The 25,239-nt window shown below is 36.9% G+C and overlaps 1 protein-coding gene across 4 annotated transcripts in view; it reads left to right on the forward strand.

The window, feature by feature from the left end:
• RPS6KC1 (ribosomal protein S6 kinase C1) overlaps positions 1–25,239 on the forward strand; it is a 218,935-nt gene that overhangs the window by 178,402 nt on the left and 15,294 nt on the right. For all 4 annotated transcript variants that reach the window (XM_082832641.1, XM_082832642.1, XM_082832643.1 and 1 more), the window contains 4 exons: positions 3,035–4,630; positions 4,902–4,991; positions 22,775–22,857; positions 23,953–24,048. In XM_082832641.1, coding sequence (XP_082688767.1) covers positions 3,035–4,630; positions 4,902–4,991; positions 22,775–22,857; positions 23,953–24,048 — 1,865 coding nt within the window. The remainder of the gene's footprint in view (positions 1–3,034; positions 4,631–4,901; positions 4,992–22,774; positions 22,858–23,952; positions 24,049–25,239) is intronic.

The following is a 25,239-nucleotide window of genomic DNA, read 5'->3' on the forward strand; positions in this document are numbered from 1 at the left end:
GAAATAATCAGAGGTGTTAAGTATTTGTAAGCTAAAGTAGACATTATTTTAATTCTAATAGTAAAAGACTAGAAGCAACTTAGATGTTCCACAATAGAGGAACATTTAAACACACCATATCTATCTATCTCATGGATATGCTATATAGCCTTTCAAGTTCACATTCTCATGAAATTAGAAAATGTTTATGATAAGATGTTAGTTGTGAAAAGTCAAAAGATAAATGTAGTAATGGTTAATAGTGTTTATGGGTGATTTATATATTCTGAATTCTTTGCTGTTCTGTGTCCTTTTCTATATTAAATTTTTTGAAAATAATAAAACCATGTATCTGTTTTAGAATAAGAAGAAAGCATGACCAAAAATAATGACATTTTTAATTTGTATAAACTTTTCCTAAGGTTTTCAAAAAATTTGTAAAGATGTCATCTTTTTATAACTCAATTTAATAAATATTTAATTCCTATTATTTTACATGCTAGACAGAATCCTCTCCTTGCAGTTATGAAAACCCTGCAGTATGGTAAAAGAGCTAATGAACGCATAAAAGTAATATTAGTATGACATAGAATGTTGTAAATGTCATAAGAGGGATGAAGTGATACAGAGGATTCTGAAAAGGTAGGAGTTGTATACAGTGAGGGTATGTAAAAAAAACTGATGAAAGAAAACAAATTCTGAAGCACCTTCAAGAATAGGTAGGATTTTGACAAGCAGATATTGGGGAAACTAATAGGAAAGACAGTTCTAAGTGGTAGGTATAGTTTGAGCAAAAGCCCAGCATGGGTTATATGTGGAGAAATTCTATTCAGGTGAAATGTGTGATGAGTTGAGGGAGAGGAACAAATTATGGGTTGATACTGTATTGCTAAGGGTCCAAATGCCTATATGGAGTTGGTACAACATTCAGTAGGTGGGCGGGGTGGGGGTAGGGTTTGGGTTCTTGGAGAAATGACATGATAAGATCTGTGCTAAAATGCAGAATTACTTGGGCAGCAGTTAGTATGATAGAGTGATACAGGAAGGACTGAAAGTAGTGGTCTAGTTGTAGCTATAACATTATTCCAAGAAACACAGAGTGGTCAAAGGAATTAAAAGAAGAGGAAGACTGTGGGAAACATGGGTAGATCTTATAGGACTTGGAAACTTGTCAGATATAGGAAGAACAAAGGAGAGAAAATAGTCCAAGTTTTTGTGCCTCAGTAGCTCTGAAGTCAGAAAGAAGAAGTGATTTGCAGAGCAAAAATAAAGAATTTAAGCACATTCAATTTTAGATTTGAGCAGCTCATCCAGGTTGAATTAGCCTAAGAATGAATGCAACTTTTCTTAGAACTCTACTAGGTACTGTTCCTTGCTGATCACTGGAACTTTACAGCTATAGATAGTGTCTCCTTTGTGATGGCATATCCCATTCTGATAAGCTATGATTTGAGTTAACAAGCATTGAGTGAATGCCTATCATGTCCTGCACACTGTATAGGCAGTAGATATATAAAGATGAAAAAGACTTAGTCCTGTCCTCGCAGTAGGACAGTTGAACAATATACATCATTTTATTTGGACTGCATACAAGAACCCCAGCTTCAGGGCAGGCATTACTGTTAGTATGCCACAATGGAGGTATTTGTGATAAGAGGAATGTGGTTATTGTTGTCAAAAGAATCAAAAAAGATGGAATCGATGCATAGCTTCTTTTGTGTGTGAGTGAGTGAATTTCAAAGCCATATATGAATCTTTAAACTTTAGTTTGAATATGGAGAAATATGAGACACCGAGTATAACCTAGTGATGACAGAAAGTTAGCTAAGAAGAAGCAAGAGGGAAGTTAAACACCACAATGTTCTATACCACTAATTATTATCAAAATTGGATGAGATTGTTAACTGGATCACTGGTAGAAGAAGATGTCTGAGTATCCTAGGATTAATATTATGGCAGTTACCCTTTATAGCATTACTCTTTGCTGGGCACAGTATTGGGCGCTTTATGTATTTATTGAGTTCCTCGAAATGAAATGAAATGCCAAGGAGAGAAAGATATTTTGGATGCTTCCATTGACCTTTTTACACATATAATTGACTGTCAGTGATTATTTCCCCTAAGATTTAGTTCCCCTTGGTATATGATGTTTAATAATGACATTGAAAAATGTGCTGAGGGCTTCCCTGGTGGTGCAGTGGTTGAGAATCCGCCTGCCGATGCAGGGGACGCGGGTTCGTGCCCCGGTCCGGGAAGATCCCACATACCGCGGAGCGGCTGGGCCCGTGAGCCATGGCCACTGAGCCTGCGCGTCCAGAGCCTGTGCTCCGCAATGGGAGGGGCCACAACAGTGAGAGGCCCGCGAACCGCAAAAAAAAAAAAAAAAAAAAAAGTGCTGAAAATAATTGCTTCCTCCTTGTTAGTACAGAGTTTCATTTTTGATGTATTAGTTCCTATTTTGGGGAGCAATAGTTATATCTTTACAAAGTATGCTCCCACAATTACTGTTTTTAAGATTTCTGAATCAAATTTAACTATTTTTTTTGTAATACTGTTTCTAGTCAATAGAGCTTTGGTGGCCATGCTTGAAAAAATTATTAATAAACAGAGCAGAACATAGATGTTTCTAGAGTAAATTATGTTTAAAGTAGAATTTTAGCTGTGAAATTTCATATTAGTATTTGTTATAACCAATTTCTCTTCAAAGGAAGAAATAGGTTGTCATTTAAAAAATAATTGATATTAGGAGATATGCTTGAAACTGTACTCACCAGTCAGCAACAATAAGAAAGCATTTTAGTTAGTTATTTAGTTTTCTTTTCATTGCAAAAATTTTATTTAGACTCTTTGTTGTCGTGAATCCCAAATCCAAGCTCGACTATTCTTCAAGAAGGCACTTTATTAAATTGCTTCTTACAGCATACTTGACATTAATGGGTATCATTGACTTGCTTTTGATTGATTATTAGAATACTTTTTGTTTTTTTAATGGCTTCAATAAGTAACCATTAATTTGGTGTTCTTAATTTTTTTTTTTGGTTATGCTTATTCACAGGTGGCAAACTCTGGTCATATATCAGTAAGTTTCTAAACAGAAGTCCTGAAGAAAGCTTTGACATCAAAGCAGTGAAAAAATCTTCACTTGCTAAAGTTCAACTGCAACAGCCAACATCTAGTCCTCAGGACAGCAGCAGCTTTGAATCCAGAGAAAGTGATGGTGGAGCCATGCTTAAAATTCTGCCTTTGAAGACTAGTCTTACTCCAAGCTCTCAAGATGATAGCACCCAAGATGATGATGGGCAAGACAGCTCTCCAAAATGGCCAGATTCTGGCTCAAGTTCAGAAGAAGAATGTACTACTAGTTATTTAACATTATGCAATGAATATGGGCAAGAAAAGATTGAACCAGGGTCTTTGAATGAGGAACTTTTCATAAAGACTGAAAGGAATGATGTTGATACCAAAGCTATAGAAAACTTCCCAGCACACCTTGCTGCTGACAGTGACAGCCCCAGCGCACAGCTGACAGCCCATGAGCTGAAGTTCTTTCCTGGAGATGATGGCCTGGAAGCAGTTAGTTCTCCAAGAACATCAGATTCCCTCAGTAGATCTAAAAACAGCCCCATGGAATTCTTTAGAATAGATAGTAAGGATAGCACTAGTGAACTCTTAGGACTTGATTTTGGAGAAAAATTGTATAGTCTAAAGTCAGAGCCTTTGAAACCATTCTTCACTCTTTCTGATGGAGACAGCACTTCCAGAAGTTTTAGTACTAGTGAAAGCAAGGTAGAGTTTATAGCTCATGACACCATTAGCAGGGGCTCAGATGACTCAGTCCCGGTTATTTCTTTTAAAGATGCTGCTTTTGATGATGTCAGTGGTACTGATGAAGGAAGGCCTGATCTTCTTGTAAATCTGCCTGGTGAATTGGAGCCAATGAAAGATGGTGCAGCAATGGGACCTACTAAGTTCACACAGACTAATATAGGCATAATAGAAAGTAAACTGTTGGAAACCCCTGATGTTTTATGCCTCAGGCTTAGTACTGAACAGTGCCAAGCACGTGAAGAAAAAGGCACAGAGGAACTGAGTGATCCCTGTGGGCCTAAATCCCGTAGTATCACAGAGAAACACTACGCACAGGGAGATCTTGGGATGTTATTTGTAGCAGCTGATGATCATAGTAATGCGGGAGACATGTCTTTGTTACACAGTTCGGATCCTAAGTTTCAAGGACTTAGCTTGGTTGCATCGGCAGTAACAGCAAACAACGCAAAAGAAAGCTTATTCCATATTTCTGACCCACTCTCAGGTGCTAATGAATATAACGTAAATATAGACACTTTAAAAACTGAAGAAGTATTGCTGTTTACAGATCAAACTGATGATTTGGCTAAAGAGGAGCCGACTGTATTTCAGAGAGACTCTGAGACTAAGGCAGAGAGTGGGTTAACACTAGAAGGAGACAAGGAAATACACCAGATTTTTGAGGACCTTGATAAAAAATTAGCACTAAACTCCAGGTTTTACATCCCAGAGGGCTGTATTCAAAGATGGGCAGCTGAAATGGTGGTAGCCCTTGATGCTTTACATAGAGAGGGAATTGTGTGCCGCGATTTGAACCCAAACAACATCTTATTGAATGATAGAGGTCAGGAACTTTTGCAAATGCATTTCTTTTTATTCGCTGTTGCTTCCAATTAACTGAGTAGGCGTTTTATCTTGTAATTAGTATCTTCATTTCCTGTCTAGAGCTTCATTATCAGTGCAGCAAATTCACCCCCAGTAATAGCTTCTAGTACTTAATGATGCCATTATTCTTAATGATACTGTTTTTAGCTACAAAAGGAGTAATTACAGTTCACTTCTGCAGAAAATGGAAGAGAAAAATGTTTTGATTTCTCCTGTCGTTTTGTTTTTAGGACACATTCAGCTAACGTATTTTAGCAGGTGGAGTGAGGTTGAAGATTCCTGTGACAGCGATGCCATAGAGAGAATGTACTGTGCCCCAGGTTAGAGCAATCTCCTAAAATGTTTCACTTGGAAAAGTAGTTTGGCAGCTCTCATTTCTTTATTGAAGTTGTATTTTCACTAGCAGTTGACAATATGTTGGATTTGGTTATCTCTTTAACCCTTTACAAAAGATAATTTTGGGGATAAAAATCATTACAGAATCCATAGTATATGTGTGTATGTATATTTGTTAGTATATGATGTTAAATGGGTTTATACTTCTCTTAGAACTGGCCATGAATTCATAGAAATGTCAACTTCTTAGTGTTTAAAAGGACCTTTAAGTATCCTCTTCAATTGGATGATTTTTTTTTAATTTTAGAATTTTATTTATTTTTTTATACAGCAGGTTCTTATTAGTTATCCATTTTATACATATTAGTGTATACATGTCAATCCCAGTCTCCCAATTCATCACACCACCACCCCCACCACTTTCCCCCCTTGATGTCCATACATTTGTTCTCTACATCTGTGTCTCTATTTCTGCCCTGCAAACCGGTTCATCTGTACCATTTTTCTAGATTCCACATATATGCATTAATATACAATATTTGTTTTTCTCTTTCTGACTTACTTCACTCTGTATGACAGTCTCTAGATCCATCCACATCTCTACAAATGACCCAGTTTCGTTCCTTTTTATGGCTGAGTAATATTCCATTGTATGTATGTACCACATCTTCTTTATCCATTTGTCTATCCATTCATAGTCACAGAGGACAGTCTACTTACTTACTTATTTATTTATTTAATTTTTGTCTGAGTTGGGTCTTTGTTGCCGCACTCAAGCTTTCTCTAGTTGCGGCGAGTGGGGGCTACTCTTCGTTGTGGTGCGTGGGCTTCTCATTGTGGTGGCTTCTCTTGTTGCGGAGCACAGGCTCTAGGCAGGTGGGCTTCAGTAATTGTGGCACACAGCCTCAGTAGTTGTGTCGCAGGGGCTTAGTTGCTCCACGGCATGTGGGATCTTCCCAGACCAGGGCTGGAACCCCTGTTCCCTGCGTTGGCAGGCGGATTCTTAACCACTGTGCCACTAGGGAAGCCCAGTAAATGGATGATTTTTAAGATGTGAGAGGTAGATGACTAAAAGAGTAAAATTCCTAAGGCTAAAAATGGATAAAATTTGAAATAAAAAAAAAATGCAATGTTGTGATTTCAGTGATGTGCCATCCTGGCATTTTAGAGCAGATTTTAAAGAGTTCTTTCCATATTTGAGAAATTTTAGGAAGCATATTCTTCTTGTTTTGAAATAACCAAATATTTGACACAACAGGTTTCTCTTACTTTTACTGTATTGTCTGTTTTTTTAAATTAGAGATTTATTTCTGGGGGTGTTAGATCCTTTGCTGATAATTATAGGTCTCTTAAGCATATGAATTGGATTTGAGTTAGTTTCTGTCTGTCATCAGTGCAGATGGGGCTGTGTTTGAATCCAAAGTTTGTTCACCTTTTGCCTAGCATTCAGCCTCTTTGAATGGCCAAAGTTGCTTCACTTGTCACCCTCTGGCTTTCAGAGGAGGTTCAAACTGATTGTATTGACATGATACGCTTAGTTGTTGATTAATACAGTATTTAATGCTTACTAGCAAACCAGCATTATTATTGATGCTAACATTGTTTCCCTGCATAATGGGAAATGATTATAATTAGGATTCAAAGAGCTATATTGTTTTTAGTTACCATTTTCATTGTTAAGAATTATTTCTGTATTGAGAAATAGCACAGTTTTTCAATCAGCAAAGCAAATATACTAAAACTATTTTCTGAAAACAATGATTTAGATTTTCTTCTTACTGTTATACTCTTTTCTTTCCTCTTTCGTCCCCCAAATTAGGATTGTTTGATTTTATTTCTTCCTAGGGGTGATAGAGCATGCCTACATTTTTTTCTTTCTCAAATAGATAATATTATGCTGGCTTTTGAAATCTTATTAGTATGATTTAGTTAATGGGATAACAAAAAAATTTCATAGTGAAATCACTTTATTATGGTTATCTGGTTTATTTTTTAACAGACCCTTCCCCTTTCTAATTTGATTATAAGTAACATTTTAGGTACCAATGTATGTAAATAAATATATGTTAATTATAATGAATTTCAGGGTTTTAGGATCAAAATTAAATCTGGGAGTTCTTTTAAGTAAAACCTGTTAAATCCTGAAGTCAAGTGCAGTATAAACCTCACATCAAAACCATATGATTATGGGGCAGTTTAATGTTTATAACTGACTCTTTTTTTCCTAGTTTTCTTCTTACTTTCTTGTTGAAAACTATCTGTAAGGTTGTACTTCGGCTTTCTAGCAGATTATTTTTCTTCAAACTGTAGGCATGTTCACTTTAACCTTTATAGCATGTGACCTCCTGAGAATTATAATATATGTGGAATAAAACCATACTACATACATCAGCAAATACATACTTTCAACTTCGTGTACTGAAATACAGTTTTGTGTACTGAATTTAATAGCGATCAGTTTCCAAGTTCTAATTTTTAAACCTTTTCCCAGAAATCACAATTCTCATAGTTTACCAGCAGGTGGCAGTCTACCATTAATGGATTTTTGCTGTCTTCGTCCAGGTTGTCCTTCACTAACATTTGCAAAAAGCTGTAGTCTGAAGAAGGGCTTTGTTTTAATTATTTGCATAAAAGAATTGTACTTTCAAGCTTTGTGAGTTACAAAAGTGTTCTAGTATTATGGCATGCATTGAACAATGTGGGAAGTCTCTCCATTCCTTGGGTCTATTAATTTGTTTTATCAACAGTATAAAACTCAATCAGTAATGACCTTAATTGAAAAGTGATGCTGGTGTTCTAATTTAGATGGTCTTAAACCTAGAGTTGCAGAACTCAGTTAGGTGTGTGTACTCCTGCCCATTGCTTATAATGCAAGGGGAATTGGAACAAAAATTTGTGAATTACTGTTTGTTTTAAAACTGAATAGCAGTGCTACTGATAGAAATACAAGTAGACTTTGCTCCTCTTCTCAAAGGGGTGGGAGCAATGATAAGAAGCTAATGTTTCAATGCTTAAAAATCACAAATCAATGAACACACGGGGACATAGAGTACTAAGTCATCTTTTGATCTGTCCTTTGCAATACTAAGGGTTGAAGTAATTCTCCTCCTACGTCCCCTTGCCCTCCTGTTTCCCAACTCTAACCTTAGTATTTTTGTCCAAGTAACTCTAAAGCATGTTAAGCAGCTGATGTTTGGTTAGAAAGTAAAGTTGTCACAAGATTATGATGAGAACGATTCACTTCTGTTTGAACAGCATGCATCCTCTACCCCTACCACGCCTCCCTCCTGGGAATCCTTATCACACATTTGTCCTAAAAACATTATCCACCTGCCCTGTACTTTATAATATCAGCAGTGTATCTTTTTATCTTGTGGATGATGTGCCTTTATATTTTGAGAAAAATTTCCAGTAACAGATTCGATTTACATGGACAGAAACTTGAGCAAATGCCAAACTAGCAGGGGGGCCATTATTCTGCTCTATAAATAAGTTTAAAAAAGAAAACACACACACAGAAACCTGTGAATCAACATGTTTTGGTCTAATTGAGGGGAAAAGCAAGACAGATAAATTTTGAAATGCAAATGATCACCTTCTGTTATTTAAGTGTAGTTTCTGCCAACTTTGCGATCTTAGATTTTAAAAGTCATAGTCATTTCAACGATGTATACTACCAGGGATGTCCGATGTTCACAAGTTTCTACAGTGAAATGAAGAACTTTTTTAAAAAAGTCGCCACTTTTTTATATTAAGGAAAATAAATCCAACAACAAAAAGACAAAAACCATGGAGCTTTTTCTCTGTCTACATCTGTGAAAAAGCCAGCAAATAAATGGCTGCAGCTGCAGACCCATCAAGAGGGTCTTGAGAATACGAATTCACTGATGAAACCCAGCCCTGTTTTCAAAGTAGAAGCCGTTCCTTTTAGGTTCACTTTGTATCCTTAGATTATCTAGGATGATTCTCTCGAAAGGTTTTATTTTAAATAAACATCATTCATGGTAAATGGGTTCCTTTCATACCACAGAAACACAGAACGGAGTTCAGGAAAGAAAGAGCAAAGAAATAGTCCCCAAAGTGGGAATAGATTGTATAGCATGACGATATAAATATAACACTGTCTAGTTTCCACATGAGGAGAGTTTTAGATATTTTATTGAGAGATGTTTAGACAGATTCTTCTATTTTTTTGTTATGAGAGATTATAGAATAATCTGGAGAATTATAGAATAACTGGAATTAATTGGTTATTCTTCTCCAGAGGACTTCCTTGAAGTTACTCTGATTTTATTTCAATTTGTATATACACACGAACACACATGTATTTAGAAGATTTAATGTGCTTTATCATTGGAACTATTAACTTATCATAATATAGAATAAATTTTTTATAGCATTTTAAGTATAAAGGAAAAATAAAATGTCAAGAAAGTATTTATTTTTTCTTTTACCAGTATTTTTTTCTTAGCAGTCTCGTCTCTCATCATAAAAAAGCAGCTAGAAAATAGAACTTATTAAGCACATAAAACACAAAAGACTGGATTTGAAAGTTTAATATGCAATCTAAGACAAGTGAATAAAATTGTTTATATGTTAGTTGTTATGCTAACATAATCACTTAAGTTTCCCATTCTAGTCTTAACAAGTTGATATGGTGTCCTATGAGTGTGTCCTTCACCTTTAGTTTCCACCCGATTATGAGCCTTTATAAATGCTTGAAATTTACATTGATATTTCTCATTGAATACTTTTCACACTTGAGAATTTATAGGTGAATATGTGTGTAAATTGAAGAAGTCCAAAGTGCTTTTTACCGCAGCCCAATCTCCACGCTCCCAGATGTCAAATGACAGCTTTGCTTCCTCTCTTAGGCGATTTCACACTTGGAAACAGCTCACAGCTGACGGTGAAAAGTGAAACATAGAAAAATCATGCTGATAACTCTCTGCAAAATTCAGTTTTAGAGCATAACATTTATTTACTACTACTCTTTGCTCTTCTAGCCTGACTTTATCAAATAATCCGTGAATATATTTTGGGGGCGTAGTCTCCCCTGCCTTTCTGCATACGCATGCTTTACACACGATTAGTTGCTTTTTAAGCATGGCGCTCTGTGTGATAGTCATGTATTTGATAATTAGATCTAGGACTCAGACCATGGATGGTTTAAAAATACCATGAGGGCATCGTAGGTTTAAGATTTAGAATGTTACGATGAAATTGAGAATTACCAAAACAATATTTTTCTAACATCAGCCATTAACTCATTGCATGACATTGGGCAAGTTATTTAAGACTTTTTAGGCCTTAATTTACCAGTAGCAAAATAGATTTTTAAGAACTTTCTTCTTAACATTTTATTTTGAAAAATTTCAAACATACAGAAAAGTCGGAAGAATTGTACACCCATATTTACCCATCACCTAGATTCTGCAATTAACATCCTATAATATTTGCTTTATCATATATCTATCTGAAATAGATTTGTTGAATATTAAGAAGATCACAGATGTCAAAATTCAAGTCCATCTTATTAAGGGCAAGAACTTTTCTGCCGAGAAATAAATACTGATTTCCTGTCTAACATCAGTAAGGTTAAAAAAATTATTTCACTTGGAGGACTTTCTAAGTATTCTCCTTTTACTCATTTATAGTTTGCACATAAAGTATATAATATGGAAATGAGGAATTTATGGAAACTGTTTTCATTTGCGGGAAAAAAGCCAAGACAACTTTTGAGTAGGGTGAAATTTAAATGCCAAGATTTTTAACAAACAAAGCTGTTTAAAAGAAGAAAGAATCATTTAGATCTGAGAATTTCTGGGTCCTGGGTAACTTCACCATGCGTGAGGAATCTCATTTTAGGCATGTGAATGAAGTTGCTAGAGAAAGCAACTGAATATAGATGTATATTTTGAAATAATAATGTTATAACCAGGAAATATGGCTACATCCCTGGTCCAGTCTCCCCCCGCCCACCCCCGCCAAAGGAGAAGGAAGAAAAAGGCAACAGGGAGCTATAGAAATAATTTTAAAAGAATGAAATATTTGTGGTTAATATTTAAATGTTATGTTTCAAACAGGAACTGTTTTGTTTGATTTACCCTTAAGCAAAACTTCAACAGTAGCTCCCATGTACATAGTAAATGTTTTAATGTTTTCCTCGAATGATTAGCAAGTACTTTTAATCTTTTGCCTTTAGTTCCTAATGTTATATAACTAACTCTACGTCTTCTTTGAGAGAACCAGTATCTTTTCAATTTTGCCATAGAATAGCGGAAATTTTACACTGAGGAAAATTCCCTGCTGCACTCCACCCCTGTATACTGATGAAGCTTGTGCCATGAGTATATTAGGCTAAGCAAAAAGAGGTTCAAGTCAAGTCTTAACCTTGTCCAGAAGGGCAAGACCCTTCTGATGGAAAGAAGATTAAAGGCTTACTTTATACATGTTTGAGGGTCTGAAACCTTGGGATCCATCCCTAGGTAGGGTATATCCTGGAGTCCTCACAAACCCCCTAAAAATGGGCCAGTCACCTTCACCTCTGCATTAAGGTCACTCCATGTTGAAATAGACCCATTCTGAAACCATACTTCTCATCAGGCCAGAATGTGATTTGTCTCTAGTGGTGAGAATGAGACAGAGTCATAGCAGAGTATTCGGTCCTTGTTATCCGGCACCTTAGTGAATAACACATTAATTCCTCTCATGGGAAGAAATTCTTGAGCTGTTAGAACTAGAGAATTGATAAGGGTGAAAGAATTGATACTGTATTTCACCCCTCCTGTATAAAAACAATATCTCTGTACATTTCCTAGTACTACCTGATATTGGGGAATAGGAGGTTTACTTCAAGCTTTAAATTATTCAAAGGAAGTTAATTTTAACTTCTTATTTACTCTACATCTTTTTCTTTATGATCTTGGACAAATTTTTTTTTAGAGGAACTCAAGGTTAGATACTTACAATGTTTTAAGTAATAGCTGCAGTGTAATGCTTCTTAATTTTAAGGTCTAAATGGATTTTTGGCAACTGTTCAGTTAATTGGTCTCACCACCATATTATTATAAAGAAGAAAGTGAACTATCTTTTACCTGTGGTATTTAACAAAGAAGATGTAATGCTGAGTTCAACATTATGTACCAGAACTATTGGCTAGCTACTTTGACCAAATCATCAGTTTTTATACCATGTAAAATCTTGTCAGTTTGAATCTCCAGGAAGTAACTAGGGCTGACTCCTTCTAAACAATTATTCATAAATACTTCCTTCAAATAAATGTTTAAAAATGCTAAGGTTTAAAAAAATTGGTGATAAAGCAAATAGAATTCCTGAAGCTCCGTTAATAGCAGTGCATGTAGCTCTGCCTGCCTAACACAGCAACAGAGCAGCGGGGAGAGAGAGAAAACTGCTCCTGTCATTTTCACAATTTTCAGTTAGCCTTTTTCTCATCAATCAACTGTAATGGCTTTGGTTGGGTAACACTGTGACACCCGATGGCTATTCAGAATGGAGTTGTGATATGATCAATGGAAAATGGAGCATGCTATTGGTTTTTTTCCTACCAGAAACGCAGGGTGAGAGTAAGCGAGATTGTGTAGAGCTCAGAATTATAATCAGTCAGCCAGAAGTCATATGGTAGTTACCTGTTTCTTAGTTTATCTCACAAGAAAACTGTATAGTAACGATACCTATAAACTTCCTCGAACAAGTAATTTTTGGCTCTGGAATGCTGAATCTAGTTAAATCAAGGATCTTTGACCCAAGTTGTGCAGATAATTGCAGGAAAGCTCAGAACATGGTTGCCAGGTCACCACGACAACAAGGAATTAAAAGCTGGGTAGTGGGAGAAACAGAATTTGGTTAAACTCGCCTGAATTAGTACTTACGTTCAAGTCTCCGCAGTACAACCCATGGCCCCGGCTTTCATATAATTTGATTACCTGAAAACCAACTGAATTAGTCATGTGGTGGCAGCAGGAAGCAAGCCTAGAGACTGGGATGAGCCCGGAAGGCACGTGTGTGGAAGGGGGGCAGCACCGCCTCTCTCCCATCACCGTGGGGGGCGTGCGCAGGAGCGCTGAGCCCCAGCTGCTGCAGGTTCTCCCCTCTGGAAAGTGCTCGCCCCTGTTGCTGGTCTTCCCTGATAACACTCTCGTGAGTTAGAGCAATGTGATACCAGCAACTTTTAAACAGTTCATATTCTCTACTCGACCAATAAGGCATTTGAATCATTGATTGAGTACGATGTTGAAGGACTTTATGGAATGTGGAACAGATAACTGGGCAGCCAGCATTTTCTGAAATGTCAACAGAACTATATAAATATAAAATAAGAAAAAAGGAGCAAAATGCCCATTTGAAAGGATGGGCTAGGAAATGCAGATTCCAGGCTCTAGAGTTACTCAGATGTTATCACCAGCTTACCCGTTGGAGCACATTTCATGTAATTGTGTGTCTAGATTCCTTCCATTGAACAGGGACAGGGGAAACCTTGATTTATCTCCCAGTCCTGTCTTCCTCCTCCCAGGGCTTTCCAGCTTCTTTTCTTTACCGCATGCCACCCGTGCCAGGACAAACTGTAGCAGTCATTGTGCTCTGCAGAGGGGAGCCCTGGAAGGTGTCCACTAGACCACCCCATTTTAAGCCACCATCATCACCTCCATTCTTGCGTTTCAGCCAGCAGCCAGAGTATGCTTTAGATAATGTTGAAAACTTTCTGGCCTACCACATGTAAGGGTGCAGAAGGACTTGAGGTAGATCTCTGTGCTCAGTAGACTTAAAATGCATGTGATGAGGCCTTTGGAGGTGTTTTGATTGCACTGTGCTACAAAACACAAGATGGAGATAGTTGTTCAACAAACATTTATTAAGTGCCTTCTGTGTGCCAGGTACTATGCCTAGGAGCTAGAAATAAGGCATAATTGGTTTAATATTGACAGTTACTTTTGAAGATGTGTATAAAAAGAAGAGACTGTCCAAGCAGAAGACATACACAATTGGTTAACTGGGACATTAATAGACTTTATAGGTGAATAGTTATGTTTACAGAATTGTAATTTACCAAGCTAACATAAGATATGCTTAGCTGTCCCTCTTCTCACAGTTTAGTTCCATGTATTGTTGGATATATAAAGAAAAAAGAAATGGTTTCTTCTGTGTTTCTTTCTCTTAGCTCTTTAGTCATCAGCTGTAGTGGAAGACTAATGCTCAGCCCCTGCATAGAAAATCTTTATACACAGCAAGAGCTGGTGAGAGAAATTGACTAGAATTTTGTAATTCTAGTCCCTTTCAATTAGCAACAGATGCTGCAGGGAAAGACTGTGTAGGAACACAGGACTAATGTTTGCATGCTCTAGCTAACTTGGAATGCTCATTGCAGAAGAAAGATGTTCTTTTACCCTTGGTCCAAGTATGTCACTAATGATAGACCAGATTTTAAAAAAAAAAACACTTAAAAAAAAAAAACGATCTAAGGCCATTAATGAAGTCTTGACTCCCTTGGAAGAAAGTTAACAAACTAATTGTAATAGTGTTTTAAATCTTACTGAACACTTACAGAATTTATGGAAAATTTAGACACCACAGATTTTTTTTTGATACTATAAAAGTGTATGTGGTGCTTAATTTTAAGGTTTATAAGAATGTGGCTTAATTTTTATATTGTCTTATTCACCAAAGAGCTCTCTTTTATTCTAAAAGCTAATGTATTTTTCTTACTTTTTTTCTTTTTCCAAAAAGAGAGAGTTGGAATCCTTAAGATCAGGTATTTAACGTCAAAATTTAAAATATTGTTTTGGAAAAAAAGCCCTGTGCATTTAGAAACTATATTGCCCCCCTCCAAAAGTATACTTACTGTTGACTCTCATTTTAATGTATTCTATAGGTTTGTGGCTTTAAAATTGTTCCATCATTCTGATATTTGGATAAAGTGCTCTATCGTTTATGTAACTAAATGTTGGTTTAATTTGACCATTATATAAACACATGATTTGCAACAATTGTTGCTTTTCCACTGAGTTTTTTTTTTTTTTTTTTTTTTTTCCGGTACGCGGGCCTCTCACTGTTGTGGCCTCTCCCGTTGCGGAGCGCAGGCTCAGCTGCCATGGCTCACGGGCCCAGCCGCTCCGCGCCATGTGGGATCTTCCCGGACCGGGGCACGAACCCATGTCCCCTGCACTGGCAGGCGGACTCTCAACCACTGCGCCACCAGGGAAGCCCTCCACTGAGTTTTATATGACCTCTTAATAACAGTTCCACAGTTACTATAACTTTGAAAGTGAAGAGAAATGAGGCAGTTAAGATTCTATTTATTTAAAGAAGTGTAGTTAAGGAAAAGAGTTTGGGAGAAATATTTAAATACTTGCTCTAAATTAAAATAGAAATTCTCTATATGTGAAATTCTCTTCTAAGAAAACTCTGAATTTACTGTATTTCCTATCATATCCTGAAAGGAAGACAGCAACAGTAGAACATAACTGCCAGAGGGAGGTCATGGAATTGTCTCTAAAGATTTTTGGAATGGGGATGGGTAGCTATTTGTTGTGATCAGTAGAGGTAAGAAGAAGGATGTGATGACCTGTGTGGGTCTCCCTTAGTGGAGAATCAAGTGATGTCACCAGTCTGAAAATGTGCCTTAACAAATCCATCAAAGAGCTAAATGTAGAATATCATATTCACTTATTTATCAAGCACCATAACAGTAATGTCTGTTAAAGAAAAGTAAATTCTGAATTTGGGAATTCACAGTTACTTAAAATGCAAGGTGATTCATCTTTTTTTTTTCTTTGTTTTTATTTTTTATTTTAACATCATTATTGGAGTATAATTTTTTACAGTGGTGTGTTTCTGCTTTATAACAAAGTGAGTCAGCCGTTCATATACATATATCCCATATCTCCTCCCTCTTGCATCTCTCTCCCACCCTTCCTATCCCATCCCTCTAGGTGGTCACAAAGCACCGAGCTGGGTGATTCATCTTTATAAAGCTTTATAGGAAGGTTGGTGTTCATTTATAAAGCTTGAGTTTGAGATGCATTTTCCAGCTTTTAAAATTCTCTGTACAATTTCCATCATAGTTTTAGCATTATCTACAGTTATTTCTGAGTCATGTCTTTGACACATCCATGTGGCTTAAACTATATAGCCCTAAAAGGCAGGACTTGGGCCAGTAGATAGTATATGTCATGATCTCAGTAATTCTGGGACCGAATGGTCTCTCCAGTGTCTTTCAGACTTTCTCAAGTCTAAGAGTGTATACTTTGCTTCTTTCCCTTCACTTCTTATACAGATAGAGACATTTTACGGTTTCCTGAGTCCAGGCTTTCTGTTTTTTTGCTCTTTTACTTTTCAGGAGCAAGGCTTATTATAGTACAGTTTTGGGGTCAGATTAACAGTATTATTTTTGGCTGTAAGAGGGAGACTTAGTAAACTCTATCATAGCACTATAAAACTCTCTTAGTCTATGTTTTAGCAAGCCCTTTGACAATATGGGTTACTAAGGCAGCATCATTTTTGTGAGAGATGTCCTGGCTTGTTGAAGAGTGTTCTATGAGGTGTTAAACATGAGTAAAACAAAGGTAGGCAAGGCACATTTTTACGTTGTGGTATCTTTATTATTTTATTTAAACTTGTTTATTCACTTGTGAATTATGATAGTTTGAATCATTAGTATGAATCCATAAAATTCTATGTTGTGTTAAGAGTATGAGGATTGATAGTGCTAAAGTGGGATTTCTAGAATTTTACTAAACTATTCTCACATATTTGATGTCCTCCAAAAATTTTGGACGAGTTGAAATCTAATCTGGAGCTGATTTTGTGTCTCCATTACATTAAAAGATGGTAACGGTTAGATTTAGTGACACTGATTCATTTTGCTTCCCACCAGGTCTCTTAGGGAAAGGAAGGGTGGCTGTGTGTAGAAAGGAGGAGAAGGACGAATGTGGAATGCTGGCTCATTTTAGCATAATCCCACTCTTTGGGCATCTTAGGTTAATGGAGGGAGAAGTTAGGAGAAAGGCTCATGAGTGCTTTTGAAAACACTTTCAGGATTGTAAAATTACAGGTAGAAAGAATGCTAGAGGTCTGGCTGTCCTCATTTTCAGAGAAGCTAAAATACCCAGCCAGGCTCAAACAGTAGCAGAACTAGAGCCCTGTTAATACATTTCTTTGACTCAAAGACAAAAATTCAGGATTCTTTGATATCACTGTTTCTTTTTGAGTTTTTGTGGGAATAATCTGAGGATTTGTTTGTTTTCTTAGGGAATAGTTTATTTTCCCCCCTGATCCCTTTGCTTAATGCTTATAGCCCTGCTGTCCTTGTGGAGAGTAAGGATACTACTGCTTTACCACCCTGGAAACTGCAAATATAGAATGTAGCGTCAGGGGAAGGGGCATGCATGGGAACTGAATACATGGGGTTTTATAGTGAAAATATTTTGAAAATTGACAAAGCAGTGCAGAATTTATCCTTTAAAATTTTTTTCTGCTTTTTTTTCCCACCAGAGATTTAAAAAATTCAAGGTAGGGAGTTTAAAGGGATTTCTCAGCCTTTACTATGTTATACTTTAAAAGAACCCTCACAAATTTATTTGATATTTCTTTATATTCTCTGCTTTTGACACAACATACCTGACAGTTCACCTGGTGTTTGTAGTAGCTATCATGTAGTTTTATATATGAATCAGTACTCTTGGTTTATGCTTAAAATTTTATATAGATTTTGCAAGTAAAGCAGTTTTAGAGTATTGGTTTTGACAACCACACAACCTCAGTCTTCTTTTTGGCAATGCAATTTCAAGGTATATCTTTAAAATTTTAATCTAAGAATTATTGATCTATAAGGGATGTTGAAAAGACAATCAAAATCTTTCATTCTGATTATTAAAAGAAAGTGAGGGCTTCCCTGGTGGCACAGTGGTTGAGAGTCAGCCTGCCGATGCAGGGGACACGGGTTTGTGCCCTGGTCTGGGAACATCCCACATACCGCGGAGCGGCTAGGCCCATGAGCCATGGCCACTGAGCCTGCGTGTCCGGAGCCTGTGCTCCGCAACGGGAGAGGCCACAACAGTGAGAGGCCCGCGTACCGCAAAAAAAAAAGAAAGTGAAATTCGTTTTAAAACCCTAAAGAAGAAACTATATAAGTATCTTCTTCCAGTTGTTCTAATATTTAAGTTTCCTGAGCCGTTAGGAAGTTCTTCCTTGTATCTTATCTAAATATAGAACTCTTTGTTGTAGTTCAGAGTCATCTATTAAAATCAAGGACAGTTGGTCATGATGTCAGTTTCACATTAATTAATGAATGCTTAATATAAAGTCATTTTGAAGTGGTTCAAGCTGCACTGTTAAGAGGATGGATTTAAAACTTGTTCAGTGTCTTTTTTCCAGATTTCCATGAGAAAAAAATTAACTCTTCAGAGTTGCTATCCTTCTTTATTAGCCCAGTCAGATTAAAGATGACATTCAGCCTAGTTGTCTTCAGACTTTCAGAAGCAGTTTTTCTTAGATGGGATCAGTAATTTCTTTAGGCCCAAGTGCCATTAGAAAGCTTAACCAATGACAGCCAAGAGTGGGGAGGAAAAAGAGAATAAGGTGAGGGGAAAAGAAGCAGGCTGTCAGTGGAAGAAAGAAGAGTGGAAGATCGAGGAAAGATGGGAAAAGAAATGGGGAGTGAATGAAGTAGACTAAGGTTGATGGTGCTAGGGTGTCACCAGCAGTTATATCAGGTGCCACATGGGGCATCCCACATCCTGGACCAGAAAGCGAGCCGACTGAAAATGGGAATTAAATTAACTTTAGGGCCTGCTTGGGTCTCTTGCTACTGTCTTTGTTGCCTGACGTTCAGACTGGTGCTTGTCAGACACTGTAGCATCCACATTTGAAGCAGTATGTTGGTCATTATCTACCTGTTAAGGACTCTGGCAGAAAATTGTGAGGGATTTCAAAGCAGCATAAAAACCAGTGAACCTAGTTCTTAGACTCCTTAGTTGAACAATGTCACAGAAACCAATAAAGGAATAACACCTTGTCTGTCTCCTGAAGTGACTCTCAAACTTTTCTGCCCAAGTACTTCTGACTGTAGAGGTGATATGAAATGGGGACCTCTGAGACTAATAATATGATCCTGAAGTTTCTTTGAAGTCTTTTTATCTTGCAGATCCATGCAAGGTTTACATTCTGTTCCATAATGGGTCTGTGTTTCTTTTAATAATAAAACAACATCCTACCACCTCCCACACATACAAAAATCTTTGATGCTCAGGAGGGTGCACTGTGCTTATGGTAGCATCAGAGATCCCCCTCCCCCCATCGCGTGTGTGCGCGCACGTGCACACACACACACACACACACACTCTCTCTCTCTCTCTCTCTCTCTCTCTCTCTCTCTCCCTCTCCCTCCCTCCCTCTCCCTCCCTCCCTCCCTCCCTCCCTCTCTCTTTCCCCCTCTCCCTCTCCCTCTCCCTCCCCTCCCCTCCCCTCCCCTCCCCTCCCCTCCCCTCTCCTCTTTCTGACACATTTCACACCCAGCGCACCTTTAGGGGAATTTGAAAGCTCCCTTTATAAATTATATTAGTCACTGATTACATTGCATAGATTTACCACAATAACTCTTTGCTCAATTCTGACAGCAAACCTTTGTGAGCAGAGACTTGGAGTATGGTTCTAGTCTACAGCTCCTCAGGGCATGTTCTTAGACCCTGTAAAACCATCTGATCTTCACAGCTTTCTCTGAGCTGACTGGGTCAGGCATTCCTCTTTTCCCTGAACACACAAATATAGTATTCTTTCTCCTCCAAAGTCATTCTGCCCAAGTAAGTTCTCCGTAAGGATGCTTGGAAATTTTAAATAATTCGTGTACAATGTTAAACACAGTTCCTTACATATGGTAAACAGTCAACGGATGTTAGCTACTGTTTTGTTGTTGCAACTATCATTATTACAATATGTGCCTACTAGCAACCTTCAGACACGGAAAGTGAGACTTGGAGGTTGCATATTCAAAACAGATGGCTGATCAATAATTTGGGGTCTTGAGTTGTGAACATGTAACACCTTTCTAAAACTAAGGAGTATATACTGCTTGCTTTATGATTAAAGAAAATGACATAACTTAAATTTTTGAGCAAGATATTTAAAAATAAAGCCATTAACTCTGAAAACTGATTTTAGTTTCACATTATTTAGCAATGTGGTGAGTACATAGTGTTCTGTGGAGGAATAGTGCCTAGCAGGGGACCTAGTTTGTACTGCTTATACGTGTTTGAATGAATCTTGATAGGTTGAGACCTCATTATAGAGGCCTGAATATATATACATGCCTGGTTAAGCAAGACATTTGAATGTTATTTAATGTTCAGTGAGAAGCCATTTCAGAATTTTGAACAGGGAAGTGATGTAATCCATTGCCTGCCTTAGACTGGAAGGAAATGTGCAAAAGGTTATATTTGATGACAGGGCTATGGTAAATTTCTTCTCCTTTTCTGAAGTTTCTAAGAACACACATCCTTTTTAAAGTTTCTGGAGCACACTTCCAAAGGTGATGGTGGCTCTCTATGGGGAGCTTGGGAATGGGGGTGGGGGCAGTTTATTTGAATCTGGGAGGGGTAACATAAGTACTTTGAATGAGAGCCCCCAAGGAATTGTCCTTCAAGAAAATCACTGTTTTAGGGAATCCTTAAGTATCAGAATCGTAGATTATAGAGCTAAATTTAACCTAGAGGTCCTCAGATCTCACCCTCGTGTTATGGATGAGATCAAGTGAATTCCTCAAGGCTCTTAACCCAGGACTTCTGATTCCTAGTCCACTGCTGTCTCTAATATACGATACATTAAAGTTTTAGAGCATTGCTTCTTGGCCTTTTGGCTAAGATCAAGTGTAAAGTTGTAGAGGAAACTATAGGCAAACAGACTCTTAGGGAGGACTGGCCTATATAGCTTCATCTTTCCTGCTCCAACAAGCCTGAATGTTTTCATGCCATCTTGCTATACATTTAAAATTGTACCACTTAGATATTCGTGTAGGTTAATAAGTATAAGAATGAAAATAAAAATCTCACCATCCCAGAGACAAAGCACTAAAACATTTTGTTGCATTTTCCCACCAGTCTTTTAAAAATATATGTATTTTTAAAATTAAGATTCTATTGTTTTATAGCTTGTTTTTTTAAAATTTAATATATCCAGACATTTAGTTATATACCTAAACCTTGTGTGAATACATCATTTAAAATGCTTATGTAGTAATATTTCATTGAATTCATGTGTCAAAACATGTATAATTAAACCTCTATTGTTAGATTGTAAGACAGTTCTCAGTTTTTCAAGCAAGCTGCTATTTTATGAATGCAGATGGCTCTCAGAGGAAGCCTTTTGGTCATTCACACAATAATATGAGTCAGTTAAATATCTATGTTTTCTTTTTACCACCTAGCTGAGAGCAGCTAAGTTAGAGAATGGAGGTTGTGATTTGGCATGTAGCACAATAAGGGGAGGAAAGATGGGTAGGAGCTGGTGTGAAGGGTATAGTTGTACATAGGCCTTGTGAAGCCCAGAATACAGTAGGTGCAGAGATAAGGAAGGAGGTTGCTGAAGTGGAGTAATTTCAGTATTTTGCATAGAAATGGCTCTTTTTTTCTTTTTCTTATCCATATGACCTTTGCTTCAAGACTTAAAACTCGGAGCTGTGTTATGAGTTTTTTTGGTTCTCCAACACAGTAAATTCACTAAGTATTGGTTAAAAGGCTGGGGTGCCTGAGCACCACTTCCACTTATTATTGTCCAAGTTCCAACCTAACTACTTAAAACCTTTTCAACATGATTGTTGTGAGTTTTGGGCTACCTGCAGACAAATAGTAAGTGTGTTTTGTCAGTTTAATGGAAATGAAAGGGCAGATATATTCAGGCTTAGTGACTAATTGAATGTCATTAGGAAAGGACAAGAAGACATCAAACATGACTTAAGAGCTAAAAGCCTCAAAAATGGTGAAATGAGGAGTTATTGCTGATTTGTGAAGAAAACTGAAGGATGACACCTGAAAACTCATATTACATTTTAGGAACTTGTGCTGGTGAGAGATAGGGATAACACAGATAAAACTGTAGTTTGGAGATATTCTAAAAGCCCTCATCTTAGCCAGTAGTTTCAGTTGTGGCTTAAAACACCATATCTATCTGTACTTCTGAATAATAAAATGGGTAAATTTGCATTTCACATCCTCCTTCTTTAGTTGAAAACAATTGATTACTTAGGAGAGGGATCAAACTATAAACTAGGTCCTAGTTCTGCTTCTGATTTACTATATGACATTGGACAAGGCATTTCACCTCTCTGATTTCTAGTCTGTAACTCAAAGGATAATTAATACTGGTTTAGATAATTTTTGAAGTTCCTTCTGAAACCTAGAGTCTTTATTTCTAAAACAAAAAATGACCCCTGAGATAGGGTTGGCTGTACATTCTCAAATTTGAAAAATTAATCAAAATGTTCATCTAGTAGATTCATGTAACTTTTAAGTATAGCATCTTGAAGGTGTCCCTCTATCAAGTAAAGAACAAATGTCTCAGTTTAATATATGACTGCATAAAAAAATGCAACCACAGTAGGTGACCAAAAGGATAAGTAACTTTCAGGAATTTTGAAAACCCAGTAGTATTTAGTATGTGCTCTCTCAGCATTAAAAAGGTCACCTTGCTAATACATGTTAATTTTGAGAGCTTAATTGACCTTTGGAATGTTAATATCAACCTTTTTTGGTGTGTTTAGAGGTTGGAGCAATCACGGAAGAAACTGAAGCCTGTGACTGGTGGAGTTTGGGTGCTGTCCTCTTTGAGCTTCTCACTGGCAAGGTAAGCAGTGACCTGGAGGTTTATTAAGTTTATCCAGATGCTACCTTGATTTCAAATTGAGAATATTTAGCCTTTGCCTTTAGTTTTTAGGTCAGGGACTAAGAAAACCTTGATACCAAAAAGTGGGGGGGGGGTAGAAAAATGCATGTTTATCAAGATTCCAAATTTTTTAAAAAGTTGATTTCTATTACATTGAATAAATTGATGGTAAAATTCTGTTATGTCACACTGTTAGTCCATAGCGAGATATAAGACTACACACTCTTTCTCTTCTTTTTCTATGAGTCAGTTTCAACAGAGTTAAATCTGTAAGGTTCATGTAAGGATTTAAATTCTCTGTATGTTTTAAATACCTGTCTGAAACCAGGAGGGAATTCTCATTTTAGAAAATTCATGTAGATATTAAAGGTAATATTATCTTTTTTCTCAATACTGTAATTTTTCCTGTCCGTTCTGGCTTAACGGAGAGTTATTGATCAGAGAGAATTTATACTCTCTCTGATCAATAACTTTTAAGTAAGATATTTGAGGTTAAGAGTTAATAGATTTTAATTGAGTATTGTGCAGATTGCCTCCTGGGATGAAAACAGAGGAAATGAACAGTCATACTTTTGTAAGTAGTCATCTACCTTAAATATGTAGTTAATACTGAGCGCCTAACATGGTTGTGGAATACACAAGTCACCTGTACATACATTTAAACCATAAAGTGCTATACATATATAAAGCATTATTATTAACAACTTTTCAACTTTGAAGGTTTTTAAGAACACTAAAAAATTTGAGATATCAAGTCCCATTTTAGTTTTTGGGTATAATGGAAGTTTTTCTATTATGAGCCACTCTCTTTATAACTAAGGGAAAAGGGTGAGTGGCCCAAGTTTATGATGCGATTTTGATGACTGCCTGTATTTCAGTTAGAGTTCTGTGGGCTCATAGCCCTTGTCCTAAACTGCTTAGAGGGTACTGTGGTGATTACTGCACCTCCAGTTAAGGTGGTTGTTGAGCTTTCTGTATTTGCTGTCCATAAACCCTGTGACGGAACAGAATATGATATTGTTTGGGATAAGAAGTGTACCTGATTGATTGTTTCAGACTCTGGTTGAGTGCCATCCAGCAGGAATAAATACTCACACTACTTTGAACATGCCAGAATGTGTCTCTGAAGAGGCTCGCTCACTCATTCAACAGGTAATTTAATTGACCTATTGGCCAAGTATATCAACCATGCAAATTAGCAGAGCCCACAGCTCCAAAACCTTAAAGAAATTAGTTTCAGACAAGGAGGACTCTTTACTAATTACAAATTCAGAACTAGTACTGTATATCTTTAGGCTTCTACTATTATCTGAGTATTGGTGATGTCAGAGAGAATAGGTAAAGCTTGTTGGTATTATTTATTTTAAATCCAGGCTAATGTTTAGTCAATTCCATATGTCTGTGTAGGTGTGAGATGTAAGTATTGCTTTCAGCTGGTCTGGAGCTGCTCTATTACATTTTGTAACCATATGTGAATGGCTATGTTCTTTTCTTTTCGTTTTTTTTTTTAAACTTTTTAAAGAGTTTATTCCTTAGAGCTAGTCTCGAGATAGTATATGGCGAATGGCTATATTTGTAAACGTAGGAATGGGCTACGTAGGAGAGAAGTGGTAGAAAATCTTGCCAAGTTAGATCACTTGTAGATCCATTCATGAACCTTGAATATTGGTGTCAGTTGGTGTATTTCTGGTGGCTTTGAAGAAAGAGACTATTGATAATTAAAGTTCAGTATCCCAGAGGTAGGCTTGGAACTCTAGTGAGCTCCTTAAATTGATTCGCCATGTGTAAAATGCTCACCTAGTTTTGAAGAGCGAGTTTTGATGAGTACACTGAGGGTTGTTAGCATTGAGGTGTGATAGGCTCACAGCAAATCAGCAAGAATTGTCAGGACTGTGATCCCCTATGCTTTTGGGAAAATATCAAGGGAAAAGTTATTTGAAAAAGATGAAGAACTAAAATTTTGTTTAATGAAACATGCATTATTTTTTAAATCAGGGAAAACAAAATTTGTAAAAAAAAAAAGAAAGAGAAAAGGGGAGGGGAGAAAATATTAAGAAGAGTATTACCTAGTATTCTCTTGAGCAGTGATTTTTGTTCCATTCAACGAATATATGTAAGGCATAGTGTCATAAGCTACAAACTTGAGATTCACAAATAATTATATCACAGATGGATTTAATAAAGGCTATCAGAGAGGTTTAAAAAAATACTTCGGCGAATCAGGATAAAGAGGTGTAATAATTGATGCAGTGGTGGTATTAGGAAAGTTTTTGTGTAGTGAGTGTTATTTTTGCGGAGGCTTAGCCAGAATTTTGGCTTGCAAGGTTGGATGTAGGAGAATAA

Source organism: Leucopleurus acutus (genome assembly GCF_964270905.1).
Source record: "Leucopleurus acutus genome assembly, chromosome: 2".
Classification (NCBI taxonomy): Eukaryota; Metazoa; Chordata; class Mammalia; order Artiodactyla; family Delphinidae; genus Leucopleurus; species Leucopleurus acutus.